The sequence below is a fragment of the Phascolarctos cinereus genome, unplaced genomic scaffold (assembly GCF_003287225.1).
Source record: "Phascolarctos cinereus isolate Bilbo 61053 unplaced genomic scaffold, phaCin_HiC Scaffold_1;HRSCAF=81, whole genome shotgun sequence".
NCBI classification, from domain to species: domain Eukaryota; kingdom Metazoa; phylum Chordata; class Mammalia; order Diprotodontia; family Phascolarctidae; genus Phascolarctos; species Phascolarctos cinereus.
Window position 1 is genome coordinate 175,333,688 of NW_027555514.1, and position 17,325 is coordinate 175,351,012.

The 17,325-nt window shown below is 35.1% G+C and overlaps 1 protein-coding gene across 25 annotated transcripts in view; it reads left to right on the top strand.

The window, feature by feature from the left end:
• C2CD5 (C2 calcium dependent domain containing 5) overlaps positions 1 to 17,325 on the top strand; it is a 129,785-nt gene that overhangs the window by 79,963 nt on the left and 32,497 nt on the right. For all 25 annotated transcript variants that reach the window (XM_078155134.1, XM_020994222.2, XM_078155155.1 and 22 more), the window contains 7 exons: positions 386 to 526; positions 4,969 to 5,032; positions 7,157 to 7,218; positions 7,411 to 7,509; positions 8,408 to 8,497; positions 12,866 to 12,953; positions 16,152 to 16,238. In XM_078155134.1, the coding sequence (XP_078011260.1) occupies positions 386 to 526; positions 4,969 to 5,032; positions 7,157 to 7,218; positions 7,411 to 7,509; positions 8,408 to 8,497; positions 12,866 to 12,953; positions 16,152 to 16,238 (631 nt within the window). The remainder of the gene's footprint in view (positions 1 to 385; positions 527 to 4,968; positions 5,033 to 7,156; positions 7,219 to 7,410; positions 7,510 to 8,407; positions 8,498 to 12,865; positions 12,954 to 16,151; positions 16,239 to 17,325) is intronic.

Here is a 17,325-nt window from a genome sequence, read left to right on the forward strand (position 1 = left end):
GAATAGGTTGCAGGTATTGTTTATGGCCATGTAACAGAGAAAAAAAAACTAAGGAACATATTTATGTCCTCATTTTTATATTTTTCCTCCAGGTCTATCATGTCTTTCATAGAATAGGTACTTGATAAATATTTGTTGAGTTGAAATGAGCACAATATTTTGAGACAGCCAGGCATAGTTAATTACTGTGATGATTTATCACTTGAATTTTACCAGCAGAGAGAATTTATTAGGCTCCTACTTTGAAGGTGTTTGTCACTATTGAAGAATAAAGAAAATTCTTAAAGGAAAACTTTTCTGATTGGACTGTTTATATACATTTTCTTTATTTTTCTCTGTTATTTAAAATGGAAAATTATACACTATAATATGTTCTATATTTCAGGAAATACCTGAAGAGATAATAGGATCTCCCATTCCAGAGCCTCGGCAGCGTTCGAGACTGTTACGATCTCAGTCTGAAAGTTCTGATGAAGTTATAGAACTAGATCTCTCACATGGAAAAAAAGATGCATTTGTACTAGAGGTATTCCTGCTATGCTGTTTTTTTAAAACATGGGAGAAAAAAGTCCAAATTGTTTTCATTGTTTTCTAACTTGAGGTAAAACACTAATAGTTTTATATCATAAAGTATGTTTAAAGTATAGCAGTTTATTAGTAATACTAGAAAGAAATTATTAAAATCATAAGTGGGCCTTTTTGTGCTACCAGCTACAAAATGACTGAATATGTAATTGGTGCTATAAAACCGGATACTTCAATTAATAACAAGTTGAAATATCCTTGTTTAGGTTTGTTTTTTTAAAGCTGAAAATAGGAAGTCAGAACAGAAATCTGAACTTCTTTAACTAACTGTAATCATTGTAGAGTTATATTATAAAGCTCTGTATGATTGAATCACAAAAAAACTGGAGGTAGAAAGTACTTTTGAGGTCATACAATCCAACTCATACAGGAACAAGACTCCTCTCTGCAAAATCACCAACAAATGGTCTAGCAGCTGCATGAAAACCTTCAGGAGAAAAAGAATGGTCTCCACTACTTCTCCAGGCTGTTTGTTCATCGTGCTTTGGGACTGATATAATTGTTAGGAAGTTTTTCCTCATATCCACCTTTCTAGTCTCTCTCCCTATCCCAAGTCCTTCCCCTCCCCCCAGTCAGGCATTGTCCAGGAAAATAACTCTTTACCACGAGATGAAATCTGACAACTGCCTCTGCAGCCCCTCCCTCCTCAGCAGCCATACCTACTAAAGACCAAGAAAAGAAAGTTTTCTATGCTAGAATCCTTGGCTACTGTCAAATGGTTCAATAGCAAAATTTGATAGGAGTTTATTAAAGGAAATTGCACTAAAAATGCATCACACTAAAACCGCATTATCATCCGCCTTGCCACTGTAACCTAAGGATCACTGGTTCTTTCCATCCAGCTTTTAGCCTAAAACTCCTATATAATGATGCTTTTCCCTGTTAGAATATGACCTTTTTGAGAGCAGGAAGAGTCTTTTTCTCCTTGTGTCCCTAGCACTTAGTACAGTTCTTTGCATATGGTAAGCACCTAACATGCCTTTTCATTTATTTGTACCCTAAATATGACTCTGCACTAGTTCTCAGAATCACATAATTTCAACATTAGAAGAGACCACAGAGGCTATTTAGGCTAACTTTTTTTTTGTTTTTGTTAATAAGAATTGCCACTACACCATCAGCAGCAGCATATCCAGCCTTTGTTGAAGACCTCTATTGAAAGGGAACCCAGAGCCTCTTGAAGCAGCTTGCTGCACTTTTGGACACATCTAATTTTAAAGATGCTTTTTCCTTATATCAAGTTGAAATCTGCCTTCCTTTAGCTTTCTACTTACTGCTCATACCCTCTGAGAACAAGCAGAGAAGATTTGATCCCAATTCTTCAATAGCTCTTTAAATATTAGAAGACAGCCGCTGCCCCCCCCATAAAAAAAAATCTTCTCTAGTCGAGGTCCTCCAGTGGCTAAACATTCCCAATTCCTTCAGCCACTCAGTAGGTGGCATGATCAGGAGAACTTTTATGATCCTGGTCTCTGCTCTGGATTTTCTCTATCTTATCAGTTTCTTTCTAAAATGTAGTACCAGATAAACATTTATCAGGTTAGAGTATCACATCTATTGTTCTAGATACTATCCCCCTTAATGTAGCCTACCTCTCAGAATTGTTGTGAGGATCAAAGGAGATAATACTACAAAGCACTTAGTTCATTGCCTGGTGTACCTAATAAATGCTTCTCCCCTCCCTCCTTCCCTCCCTTCCTCCCTTCCTCCCTTCCTTCTTTCCTTCCTTCCATATTTTGACTGCCATATCACACTTTTCAGTCATTCGTCTTGTTGTCCATTAAAATGTTTGGAATTTTTCAAGATGAATTATTGTCCAGCAGTGCCTTTCTCATCTTATATTTATGAAGTTAATTTTTTTTTGGTGAAGTTAATTTTTTGAAGCTCAAATGTAAGACCTTGCATTTACTGTTAAATTTCGTCTTATTAGATTTGATCTAGTCCCCATCCTATTAAAGACCTAGCCTATCAAAGAAAGACCTAGCCTTTCAAAAAATAGATCCTGAATCTGTCATCCAACATGTTAATATTTCATCTTAGCTTTGACTCATGTGCACATTTGAAAAGCATGTCTTTATTTCAGTCATTGATGAAAACATCAATCAGTAGAGCACCAAGGACAGACCCCATACTCCAAAAATCTTCCATGGTGATGCTGATTCATTAATTTTGGTCATTCAAGTAGTTCTGAAGCTATTTGACCTTGTTATGTTTGTTTCACTAGCCCATATTACTCTTGCCCACAGGAAAGGTGTGACAATGTAAATGCTTTGTTGAATTCTGGGTCAGTTATAATCAGTAGCCTTCCCCATATCTATTAGTATTAAAAACCTTATTAGAACAGATGATTAGTCTTAAGGTTAGTCTGAAATGTCATTGGTAAAAACATGCTGGCTTTTAAAGGAATAAGTTTTGTTGTCTTTTGTATTTAAACTATATAAGTCATTTCCCATTAATCCTGTTCTACCCATGTCTCCCATCCTTATAACAAAGTAAAACATTTAAACAGAGCCACATGGCCTATAAGTAATTTCTGACACCATACCCACAGCATTTCTTTTTCATCACTATTTCCTTTACTGGGTGTTCTCTAGTCAACCTTGAATGATATATTCTAGAATTTTGCCGGGGATTGAAGTTAAGCTTTACAGGCCTGTAGTTTGCAGATGACACTTTTTTTTTCTTTTTAAAACACTGGGACATGTGCACTTCTTTAGACTTTGGCACTTCTTCCTGTATTACATTATATTTCTCACTTTTGTTTTTATGGCTATGTTTAGTTTTTACATTTTCATTTTAAAATTTATTCTTTCCCCCATCCCTAACTAGACAACCATCTCTCGTAAGCCAAGAATAAAAAAGAGGAAAAAAATCAATTCAGCAAAACTGATCAATGCCGCAAATGAGTCTGGCAATATATACAGTGTTCTGAATCCATAATCCTCCACTTCTGTAAAGGAGGGAAAGAGGAATATTTGCTCATTTCTTTGGTATAAGTTTGGTCATTATAATTACAGTGATAGATTTTTGTTCTAGTCATTGTATATATTGTTACCCTGATTCTGCTTATTTCACTTTTCATCAGTTCATAAGTCTTCTCATGTTTTCTTCTTCATGGTCATATTCCATTATGTTGGTATATCTGTTTTTCTGGGAGAGTGACTAACTTATGCTTTGTACATATAGAACTTATATTTCACACTGACAGAAACACCACAATAGCGGATTCTTTGTAGGTAACTGAAAACTTTCCCTTGTCCTTTGTACTTATATAAACATTCTCTAGCCCCCACCATTCTCATTTGTAGCTGTTGTAGATAACACTCATGGCAAATGGGTCCAGCAAATCAGCTGTGTATGTCTTATGTATTTAACATTCTGTGAGTTCAGTCAGTTCCTGGAGGGCTTCTAAATGAGGTTAAATTTATTCATGGTGTGCCTTTTATTGTGATATGATATTAGCTTTCTCAGATCTGCCTTTGCTTGGCAGTAAGATTACCCTAATGCAAAAATCTTAATTGGAAACACAATAATTAAGAGGTGGAGAGATGAGGATTTTCTTACATGAGAAAATTCAGAAACAGAAAAAAACAGTGGCTAGCATTTGAGTCAATATTAACAGGGCAGAAATAAAATTGATGTTGTCACTTGGAATATATTAACAGACTTGAGGAGAGAGAAAATAGATCACTTTGAGGGAGGAATCATAAGCCTACTGTCTAAAAGAGGAATTAAACTTGTTCTGCTTGACATCAAAAAACAAAAAGAGGAACGATAGGTAGAAGTTTTGAAGAGGCATGTAGATGTGATGTCAGGAAAAGCTTCCTAATGATTAGATCTATTCTTAAGTGAAATGGGTTACTTAGGAAAAGGTTTCCCTTCTTTAGAGAGAAGCTAGATGACTATTTGTCAGGTTTGTTGTTGAAAGGATTTTTTAAAGTATGAGTTGAAGTAGAAGGCCTCTGAGGTGCTGTGATTCTGTGATATTGTTGATGTGAGTACTCATTCTCTTTGATAGAGTGTGTTAGAACTCATCTAGACCTTCTCATTCTGGGTTACCCTTTTGCCTTTTTTCTGTTCTGTAATCCATCCTCCATTCAGCTGCCAACATAATCTTACTAAAACACAGATCTGACCTTAACACTTTCCTCCGTAATTGTTCATGGTGCCCAATTTCCTATAGGATTCTTTCACAAGTTGGTTGCATCTCTTTCCAGCCACATATATTACCCCTCCTGTTTCTCAGTGGAAGTCTTACCTCTGGAAGAAAAAATGATCATTTCATGAGGAAATTCTGTTTTTAAACATTTAAGATAATTTTGAGGTTTTATTTTGTATTATGTATTATTGGTTATTTTAATCTGATTTGTAAATTATTTTAAGATTGATGACACGGATGCCATGGAAGATGTACATTCTTTACTTACAGATGTTCCTCCACCTTCAGGTAAAAAAAAATGATTTTTGTATTTTTGATTTTAAAGTATTTCCTAGTTTTTTACTCTTCATTTGATAATGTTTTTATTGATAAATTGATTTTAATAGTTAGACTAGGTGACTAGATGAGAGGGAAATGCTGAGCCTGCCCAGTCTCAGACAATTGACTAATGAACCTAAAGGAAGATTAGTGAGATATTATGGTGAAGGTGGTTTGTAACATCTTAAAACATATTATTGTTACAACATCATTTGAGGTATACCTATAAAATGAAGGAGCTGGACAAGGTGAGTCCTTCTGGATGAATTTTTTTGATACTATGATAAGGAGCAATTAGTGATTCTGGTAAAATATATAGGGAAAAGAGTGTGGTAGATGGAAGAATTATCTGGACAGCAATTTAAATATATGAAAATGTTAGGGGTGAAAAAATAGGGATCACATCTATTGATCTAAGTATTTTCTGAAGAGTAAGAAGCAACTGAAATCATGATCCTTATTTTGGAAGAAATCAGTCTTTACAAAAAATGTCCTTATTATGTAAACATTGCCTAGTGGACCACAATGTTAGAATAGTAAATTTCCCCAAAGATTCAGATATATTTAATATATAGCATCTTTAATTTATGGCCAAAGAGATGCAGTCTTTTTAGTCAACAAATGTTTATTGAGTTCCAGCTGTGTGCAGAAAACTAGATTGGATGTTGTTTAGCAGTAACGTAAATATTTATTTTCCATCTTTGAAAGAATACAGTAAGAAAATTTTGCTTCTTTGTTCTTTAGAACTTTGAGTTGAAAGTTGTGTTGTGTTGTGTTGATCAGTGCTAAGAAATATTTTTTTTTACCAACCTTTCAAATAAGATGGTGTTTAGAATCTGTTCTTTGACTTAACTATTTACCTTCATTCATTACTTTTGTTTACAAGGAATCTAGCAACAAGCATGTACTGAACAAATAACTACTCATTGAGCCTGTTGCTAAGCTTTGGGGAAGAAGCAGAAAAGGGATGTATGGCCTGGTTTTATAAAGCTTGGGGATTTTTATGAGGAAGACTTGGGGAACAGGGGGCTTATGGCTATTTTCAAGTATTTGTAGGGTTGTCATATGGAAGAGGAAGTACACTTGTTCTTTTTGGCTCCAGAGGGGAGAATTGGGTAGAAGTTGCAGTTTTCACTTCATCAGGCATGAATTCTGTTCTGTGCCAGTCACTGTGTTAGGGGTGGCCATGCAAAGAGAATACTGAAAGCTTCTCAAGGAACTTACATTTCTTTGGGGAAAATAGCCCAATATGTAAGAGGTAATTTGTATAAGGGTGAATAGTGCTAGCATATATGAGGGGTTGAAGAAATGCTTAATCCTGGAGGTGACCCTTCAGCTGACCTTTGAAGGGACTTACGGATCCTAGGAGGTGGAGGTAAGGAAGAAGAGTAGTCAAATAAGAGGGACACAGCCTTTGTAAAGACATGGAAATGGGAGATGAGCCAGTTGGTTGGAGTATAGAGCATTTGAAATTGTGGAATAAGTAATAAACCTGGAACTTTGACTGGACTTAGATGATGGAAAGTTTTGTATGTCAAATAGAGAGCTGCCTATTGCGTCCTAGCAGTGAGAGGAAGCCATTGAAGACAGTTTTAGGAATGTGAGTTTGGCAGCTGTGTAGAGAATGGATTGGAAAGGGGAGAAATTTGAGGCTAGGAGACTAATTAGAAAGCTCTTAAAGTAGTTTAGGTAAAGTAGTCTAAGTACCTTTAGGTAAGAAGCAATGAGGGCCATAGCTAGCGTGGTTGTTTTGTGAGTGAAGAGGAAAGGATTTAGTTAAGATATGTTGTGGATGTAGAATGTACCTTATTGGATATGGGAGGGTAAGGGAGAATGAAAATTTGTGGATATCTCTGAGCTTGTGAACCTGGATAATTAGAAGGATGGTACTGCCCTCAATGGACATAAGTTTGTAGGAGAAATGGGTAAACACTGATCTGCTGCTAAACCAATCTATTATTTTCAGAGAATGAAAATAGTAATTTTAAATGTAATTGGGAAATTCCCATTCTATGATTTTCAAAATGTGCTATACTTTAATGTGAACATAAATGCGTATTTTATTTCTTATTCCAATTTTTTTTTTTACGGCAGGCTTTTATAGCTGCAATACAGAAATTATGCCTGGCATCAATAATTGGACATCTGAAATACAGGTAAAGCTTTCAAATTTCCTTATTCTTTAAAGTAGGCCATATGAATGATATCATTACTCTGTCCTGTATGGATTAGATATGAATAAAATAACATTTAAAATTTTTCTTCTGTATAGCATGTTGTTACCATTTCAGTTTTTACACATTGTCATCATATTTAAATTTAAACATGCCTTTATTTCTTCTATTTAGATGTTTACTTCAGTAAGAGTATCCAGATTAAGCAACATTAACTTGACAAATCAGACACTCAATAAGAACTTTAATGATCTCTGTGAAAACTTGCTCAAGGTAGGAAATTTTTTTTGCTGATTGTATTGTAGGCTCAAAGTGTTTAGCGCTTAGAGGGGCCTTACAGGTTTTCAGTGGAGTCACAGAGACTCGGTGTCTTCCCAGACATCACACGGGTTACAATAAGTAGCATAAAAGAGATTTGAACTCAAGCCCTCTGACTCCAAATCCACTCTAGATATTTAAAAACTATTCTAAGCATGGAACTGGAAAACAGATGTTAAAGTTTCTCTGAATTTTTTGGTATAAGAGGCAGTCTGAGAAAGCTGAATTATACAGAAGCCAATTCAGCAAATGTAACCAACATTAATAACAGTAGACACTTACATTGTAGGTTACCAAATTACAGAGTAATAGAATGATAGAAAGAGCAGTGGAGAGACACATGTGCATGATCAAAAAAGGAGTTGGGTTGTTTATGTAGTGGGAGATAGTGGACAGCCTCTAAACTGCACTGTGAAATGTATTATTATGAATGGAAGACTTCTAGCACCCTGGCTTTTGGTTTTGTGGAGGGCATATAGGTGAATTAATGTGTTAGGCTAGGTGATCTTAAATCTTCTTTATGGCTCAAAATCAGAATCTATCTACACTTCATAATATAATGCGATAGAATAATTAGAACTATTAAGCTGCTTTAAACTCGTAATATAATAAAATATGCATTTCTTCAGTTTTCACATTTTTAGTAGACTTACTGGCAAATTTATAAATATAAATTTAAATTAAAAATGCTTTTTTAAGGTTGAAATTGTGTTATTTTAAAATTTGATATAATAAAAAGGCTAGGCTCTAATCTTTTAATTTTTCCACAGTCCAGAATAAAATGTAAGATCAAGAAACATATTTTACAGACTTAACGGATAAAATAAAGTGATTGATATTTTTTATTTGATAGAGCCTGTATTTTAAACTTCGTTCTATGATACCCTGCTGCCTTTGCCATGTCAATTTTACAGTATCTCTTCCTGAAGATGAATTAATTCAGGTAATTAACATTCAGCTACTTTATTTAAAGTGTCTCCAGGAGTTCTATTTGGGACATTTTATCATTAGTATATATAAAAAGTCTTGTTTAGTCATTCAGTTATGTACAGCTCTTTGTGACTCTGTATGGGATTTTCTTGGCAGTTTTTCTTGGGAGTGGTTTGCCATTTTCTCCTCCAACTGTATAAATGTATGTGATGATATATATTTTGGTGTAATATATTCACATATATGCACGTATATGTATAAATGTTGTAGAGACTATCTATTCCATCTCAAAATTGTTTGAGCATATTTTAATTAGAAATAGTTGTTTTGTGGATATAGTGAAATTACTTTTATTTGTACTTCAGCCACCTTTGTCACCCAGTGGCATGCATGCTGGAGAGATTCCATTACGTCAGTCTACACAATTACTGTTTGATGAGATTTTGCCTACCTCTTCCCATGGAGGAATTAGTTCCTGACAACCCCTGTGGAACATCTATATTTATAAATCTAGATGGTACTTCATATCAATCACAATATAGAAATGTGTATAGTTTACTGGCTGAAGTTCTAAACTAGGTCAATCTATGAAAAATTTACATGTTTTGTTAGTTTATGTATTTGTTCCAGTGTTGTTTAAAATTATATTGTCTACTTTTTGTATTAAAAAAATAAGTTTTTATGCATTTTCTTTTTGTTTTTATATACATTTTTATTGATATCTTTTGGTTTTTTTACATCACTATGTTTTCCCCAAGGTTACTCCCTGTTTCTTTTCCAAAAAGTTATCGCATATAATTAATCATAATTTTAAAAACAAAAAAAAAGAAGAGGAAAAAATCAGAATAACTGACAAAAAAAATCTTAAAACATGTTCAGTGTACGACTTGTGGACCTCCCACATCTACAAAAGAATGAGGCAGAGGTGTCCTGTCATATCTCTTCTTTCAAGCCATTCTTGTTCTTTATAATATTGCTTTCACTTTTGATTTTTTTTTTTTTGGTGAGGCAGTTGGGGTTAAGTGACTTGCCCAGGGTCACACAGTTAGCATCAAGTGTTTGGTCTGAGGCTGAATTTGAACTCAGGTCCTCCTGACTTCAGGGCCAGTGCTCTATCCACTGCACCACCTAGCTGCTCCCACTTTTGATTTTTTTTTTTTGGCGATTGTTTTTCTTGTTTACATTTTGTATATTGTTTTCTTGGCTCTTACTTCACTTTGCATTAGTTCATGTAAATCTTGCCATGCTTCTCTCTGTATTTATCACATTCATTATTTCTTGCCTCCTACACCTTTGTCACTGACCTTTTCTGTACTTTGGTATTTAAAAAGATGAGTAGGAACTATAAATTAGAAATTATTGTCTTTCACACCAGAATTCTTTGCTCCTGCATTTTTTTTTGTTGTTCATGAATTGCCATGGCCAAATAATTTGTCACCAAATGGCCATATACCTATTTAGTTTAAGCTGATAAAGTCATTTAACAACAGATTCATTATGTCAATTTGTGGTGCGTGAGGTGGTGCAGTGGATAGAGTGCCAGAACTGGAGTTAGGAAGATTCCTTTTCCTGAATTCAAATCCAGCCTCAGGCGCTTACTAGCTGTGTGACCCTGGGAAAGTCATTTAAGCCTCTCAATTCCTTACCTGTAAAATGAGCTCGAGAAGTAAATGGCAAGCCACTCCAGTATCTTTGCCAAGAAAACTCCGAGTGGTGTCATGAAGAGTCGGGCATGACATAAATGAGTCAACAACAAAAATGTCGATTGATACCACTTGAAGTCTTTGTAACATGATAGCACCCACGAGAATTTGTATTTTCTTGGTATAACCTTTAATAACTCAGTGAGGGTCCTCTCAAGAACTGTATAATCTCTAAGTCATAAAGAGAATCTACAGTCCATCTAGTCCAACCTATACTTAAACAATAATCTCTTTTACAATATATCTGACAAGTAACCATTCAACCTTCTTTTTTCCAGACTTCTAGTATAGGGGAACCCATTACTTACTGAGATATCCTATTCCACTTTTAGATATCCTTTCAGGGCCAAACCAAGATTAACAAGTCTAATCTTTGCTTTCCTATGTGATAGTCTTTCAGATATTTGAAAATGTCTGTCATGTGGCTCCTAAATCTTTTCTTCTCTGGCATAAACATCTCTAGTTCTTTCAGCCGATTCTCAAATTATGTTACCATGAAACCTTTCACTGACTTTCTTGTCCACTAGTGGATGTTGTCCAACTTAAGAACGTGCCTCATAAAATGTGGTTCCTAGAACTTAACACCATACTCTAGATATGCTCTGATCAAGACCACCCATGCCAAGGTAATATCAGTCTCTAAATTCAGCCTAAGAAAGTTGCAAAGAAGGTGGCCATCTGCATTAATAGACATAGTTTTCTTACTAGGAGTTCCCTACACCAGGGAAATCATTAGTTCCATCAGAAAAATAATGTAATTCAAGAACACATTAACTTTTTTGATTGTCTCTATCATAGTAAACTTATTAAGCTTACAGTCTATAAAACCTTCAAAATTTTTCAGAGAAGCTGCTGAACTAGCCAAGGTCCCCATCTTGTACTTATGAAGTTGATTTTTTTGAACCCAAGGTTAAGACTTTAATTTTATCCCAGTTGAATTTCATCTTCATAGTTTTGGCCTGACTTTCTACCTCATTAAAATATTTTTGTATTCTTACTCTTTAATCCAATGTGTTGGCTATTTTTCCTACCTTAATGTTTTTTGCAGACTTGAGAAGCATACCACTATATCTTTAGCCATGTAGCTGGTAAAAATATTAAACTGCCCAGTACTAGGCAGAGATACATAGGGTTTTCCAATAGAGATTATCTTCCAAATTGACATTAAACCATTAATAATTATTCTTTCTATCCAGTTATTCAATTGGGTCGAGATCTTCCTAACTATATATACACTGTTGTCTCATCCGCACCTCTCCATCACAGCATCACAGACTTGGTCAAATACTGTGTAAAAATCGAGGCAAATTTGGCTAGTATATGGCCTGGTCTTGAATCCCTTGCCTATCTTTTTTATCTTCATCAGGTTGCTCTCTAGATTCTTGATGTACGCCTAAAATGTGGTTCACTGAATATGACACAAAGTCTTTAGCCTTCTAGTCTAGTAATCCTGTCTAAAAAAATGAGAAATGTATTTGACTTAGCCTATTCTTGATGAAACCAGCTCTCTTTTATTATTGCTACCTTTTGATAATATCATCCTTTTGATAATATATTTTGAAGTTTTGTCAGACATTAATTGTCGCACTGACATAGTTGGCAAAATCCTTTCTCTTCCAACTTTTCTTTTTAATTGGAATACTTGCTTTTCCCTGATCCTGAGAAACCCCTCTCATTTTCCATGAAGTTTCATAACTCTCCAACACTGAGCAGTCATGGATTTCTTTCCCCATGCCTTAGGATATAGCTTGCCCTCAACACAGTGAGGTATTCAAGTTGGGCTTTTATCAAGGGGGTCACTTTGACTTTCACAATAGCTGTTTCTAGTTGATCTTTTATAGACATTCCAAAGTATTTGCTCAGAAACCTCAAGTGACTCCTTACCTATGGGATAAAATACAGACACTTCCATAGACTGCCTCCAGACAGTTATTCAGCATTATTTTTCACTCCTTTTTTTTTCATGCGTTCTGTACTCTAGTCAAAGAAGAGTACTTGTTCTTGTTCTAGATCTTCCCTCTCTTGCCTTCAAACAGACTGTTCATTTTATCTAGAACATTTTTTGTGGTTGTTCAGTTGTGTCTAACTCTTCATGACCCCATTTGAGGTTTTCTTGGCAAAGATATGGGTGTAGTTTGTCATAGCTTGTCATAGCCTTCTCCAGCATATTTTACAGGTGAGGAACCTGATGAGGCAAAGAGGGTTAAAGTTACTTGCCCAGGGTCACACAGGCCATAAGTGTCTAGGGTCAGATTTGAACTCATGAAGATGAGTCTTCCCAATTCTAAGCCCAGTACTCTATCCACTGTTCCACCTAGCTACCTCCATCTAAAATATTATTCATTCCTGTTTGTTGAAATTCTTCCTCCAACAGACAGCTAAAATACGACTTTCTTTCCACAAGAAGTGTTCCATCTTTTATCTTATGGAAAGTGACCTCTTCTCCAAAGCCCTCTAAGACTTTGCCTGCTTCTCCTGTATCTCACCTTTGCCCCTATTGCATTCTGTTTTGTATAATAACCTATTTGTATACTCACCACATCTTCCCCATGATTCTGTGAACTCTTTAAAGTCATTCTCTGTTTGTCTCTGTACCTAGCACAATTTGTCACATAATAAGTGTTTAATAAAAGTTTAATGAATTGATACGGACATTGATATTACTCTCATCATTGCAGGTCACAGTCACAGCAGTTGCAATAACATTTGACAAACATCAAGCTGTACAAACCACAAAAACTCACGTGGAAAAGTCATTACAAAGAGGTAAACGTTTGAAGGATAAGAATTAATTTGCTTACAAGAAATGTATTATTTAGTGATAAAAATTAGAAAACAAATAGATGAAGTAGTTAACTTGTTTGGATCATTCTAAGCATTAGAATTAGAATTAAAGAATAACTTTAATCCTCTTTTTATTCATTCTGTAGGTAGTTAACTGTTAATTATCTGTTCTAGTGTTCCTCAGCAGTAATGTGGATAATTCAAAATCTATTTTAATTTTTGTTTTAGAATGCAGTTCAGTAGAGAAGAGAATGGAGGGAATTGACCTTATTCATAAGATTTTGCTTAGGATAATCTTAAAGGATTTGATTTCATTGTTGCAGGAAACTCCTGGGTAAAGAAGCTCCCTCTTCAAATTCTCTCCTTTTCTGCAGCTTACACTTGAGAGATTAAATAAGTTATCTAGGGTTGCACAGCTAGTATGTGTCAGAGGCAGGACTGGCACTCAGAACTTCTTGGCTTTGAAGTTGACTCTTTATCCATCATGCCACTCTGCCTCTTCAATCTTAAAATGTTAAAAATAAACATTTTAAAATAATTTAAAAATAAATATTTTCAAAAGATAAAATTTAATAGATTTTGTAAAGAGTTTTGTGAAAATAGGGAAACTACACTGAGATACATAGCTTATTAGCCAAATTTGAGAAATCACTCAGTGCATTGAGAGACCAAGATTATAGCAACATTAACCATGTCTTTAAACATTTTGACTGTACTTTAGGTAAATTTGAAAGAAACCAGTTACTAACAATTCCTTACATAATCAAAATAAAGGGAAATAAATCTTTATTTTCCCAAAATTTTATGATTTTATCTGCTAAGGGAAATGTCGCTTTTTATCTCCCTACATTGTCCTAAGTCTGTAGGAGTTTTATATTTTCATATTTGATTTGAGCTAGTACCAAATACTAGAACATATTAAAAATGTTGGTTAAAATTGTTACAAAAGAAGCTAGGCAGTAAATAACAAAAATAATCTATCAGTAGTGAAGATAAATGATAGCATTTATTCCTAAGGTAGAATAGATGGGAAATTGTGGAAGGCAGATAGAAAACATCTTAAATAAATGAATCTTGTACAGCCAAAGGCCTAACTTTGAAAATCTTAGTCCAAGAGCACTGCTACTGCAATGTTATTACCATAATATATCTCTTTAATACATATACTTGTTTCAGTTTACTTTATATTATCCAAAATAAATATCTGAATTCCCAGTTGTTTGATTATTATTTTATTCCCTTTCGTTCATTCTCTATTCCAGCCAACTGACCTTCTTGTTGTTCCTCACAACATTCTCTCTCCCATGCCTTTGTATTGGCTCTCCCCCGTGCCTGGAATGCACTGCCTTCTGAACTCTACCTTTTAGAATTCCTCATTTCCTTCAAATAGGTCAAGTGGTACCTTCAACATGGAATCTTTCCTGATCTATTCAGCTGCTTATGGTTCCTCCTCCCACTTTGTATTTATTTTGTATATGCTTTTATCTATACATTCAATCAGTTAGCTACCATTTACTAAGCTCCTGCTGTGTGTTAGGCATGGGGGCTAGGCCCTTTGGAAATGCAAAAAGGCAAATGGAGCTCACAGTCTAATGATGAAGACAACATACAAATAAGATGTGTACAGGACAAAATGAGGGTAGTCTTAAAAAGAAGGCATGAAGGAGGACTGGGAAAGGCTTCTTGCAGAAGGTGAGACTTTACATGAGACTTGAAGTAATCTCAGGAAGCTAGGAGGTAGAGATGAGGAAGGAGAGTTCCAGATAACAGGAACAGCTAGAGAAAATGCTTGGTGTTGGGATATAGAGTGCCTTGTGTGAGGAACAGCAAGGTGACCAGTGTCACTAGATTGCAGAGTACATGATGGATGGGGGTTAAGGTTTGAGAAGACTGGAAAGGCAGAATGGGATGGGTTGAGAGATTTAAAAGTCAAACAGAATTTTCTGTTTGATCTTGTAAGTAATAAGGAGCTCCTGGAATATATTGAATGGGGGTTTGACATGGTCAGGTAGGGGCTTTAGAAAAATCAATTTGACAGCTGAGAATGGAGGATGGCCAGAGGTGGGGAGAGATTTGAGGCAACAGAAACCAACTAGCAGGCTGTTGGTTAGTCCAGGCTTGAGGTGAAGATTTGCATCAGGTTGGAGGAAGTGTCAGAGGAAAGAAAGAGACATATACGAGAGATACTACAAAGATAAAATCGAAAGGACTTGGAAAAAGATAAGATATAGGAGTTATGGGAGCATGAAGAGTTGAGGATACTAGCTAGATTTGAGCATGGGTGACTGGGAGGGTGATGATATTCTCAACCATAATAGTGAAATGTTACGAATGGAACAGAAGTGGGGGGCTGTGAACAGGAAGTAATGGAGGAAAAGTGATGAGTTCAATTTTGGATATGTTAAGTTTAAGATATTCACTGGCCATACAGTTCAAGATATCTAACAGTCATTTGGAGATGTGATATACTGGAGGTTAATAGAGAGGTTAGGGCTGGATAAGTAGAGTCATCTGACACCATGGGAGATGATGAGATCACCAAATAAAATAGTATCCAAGGAGAAAAGAAGAGGTCCCAGGACAGAGTTTTGTGGGTCATCCATGATTAGAAGCTGTGACCTGGATGAAGAGCCAGCAAAGAAAATTGAGAAAGAATTGTCAGAAAGGGAGGAGGAGGACCCAACTAAATTAGTGTTTTGGAAACCCGGAGAGAAGAGAGTATCAGTAGAAGAGAGCGATAGATAGTGTCAAAGGCAGCAGAGAGGTTAAAAAAAAAATAAAGACTGAGAAAAGGTTAAATTAAACTTAAATTAACTTTGCCAATTGAGTTAGCAATTAAGAGATCATTAGTAACTTTGAAGAGAGAATTTTCAATTGAATGATGAGGTCAGAAGTCTGACTGCAAAGAGTTAAGAGAATGAGAGGACAGTAAGTAGGTACACCTATTGTAGATAGTCTTCTTAAGGAGTGTAGCCACAAAAATAAGGTTAATTATATGATGATAGATGTACATGTTGTCTCCTCCTTACCATGTAAGCTTCTCGAGGGAAAGGACTATTTTATTTTGTTCTTATTTCACCAGTACCTTTATATGTAGCATAATATCTGATAGTAAACTTGTTGATTGATTAGTCACTAATAATACAGTATTAATAAGTAAAATACTTTTCTTTCTTCAAGCCTCTACTGACAATGAAGAACTTCTGCAATTTCCACTGGAACTTTGCACAGATTCACTTGCTTCTCACCCTTTTTCACCAGCTAAAGGTTGGTTAAGAAAAATAAGAGTAAAACTTATGTTTCAGTTCTCTCAATTTGCTTCCTCATTTTAGATGAATAAATAATTTTGAGGTTAGAATATAGTCATCAGTTCTTATATTTGGTGTTTTTTTTTTCAGACTCTTAAAAGCAAAACAAAAATTGCCTTCCATTCAGATTTCTTAAGTATTTGGATTATAGATGGTGAATCTAATTTGTAATGATCTACTCCATACCACAGATATAGTTGCCATATTTCTTTAGATAATTGGATTCTCCAGTATAGCTCTCATGTAGAATTTCTTCTCCTTCGACATTTTTTCTATAAAAATTATATTCTGAATATTCAGAGAAAGCAAAATTATTGTTTACTTTATTGCACCTATATAGCATGTATAATGGTAGGGGAATGTGTGCAGGTGGGAAAAGAATGATCAATTTTTACTGGTAACTGACTTTTGCATCTCTTGGCTATTAAATATAATGGCATTACTGTTATGCAGGTAAGCTTTCCCAAGTACAAAATGATTATGCCTTTGTAACTGGTAACTTCACTTTTGCCCATCAGTTCTTGGAAAGAAATGGAAAGTGGATCTTCCATCTCCTTTCTGCTATTACTGTGATTTAAAAAAATAATACATTCATAGAATTAATAAGTGGCTCATTTCCTAACATATACTCAGGAGAAATGAGGAAAATAGTGCTATGATGATGATCTAGGTTCTTTCAGGGATAAATTTAGGGCTGTTTTGTATAGTAGTTGGATCCATATTATTCTGATTTTTTCATATATAATAACAACAGAAATTCTTTATGTCTCTTTGCTATTTTTTTTTTTGTTTTTGCATTTTGGTGAGGCAATCAGGGTTAAGTCACTTGCAGAGGGTCACACAGCTAGTAAGTTTTAAGTGTCTGAGGCCATTTGAACTCAGGTCCTCCTGACACCAAGGCTAGAGCTCTATTCACTGTGCCACCTAGCTACCCCCTCTTTGCTATTTATTTTAGCTGATACTTATGTCATATATAATATAGGAGTGCATTTGAATTTTTTAAAATATCAAAAGATTTTTCTATGTAATTTACTAGGTCTTGTTTC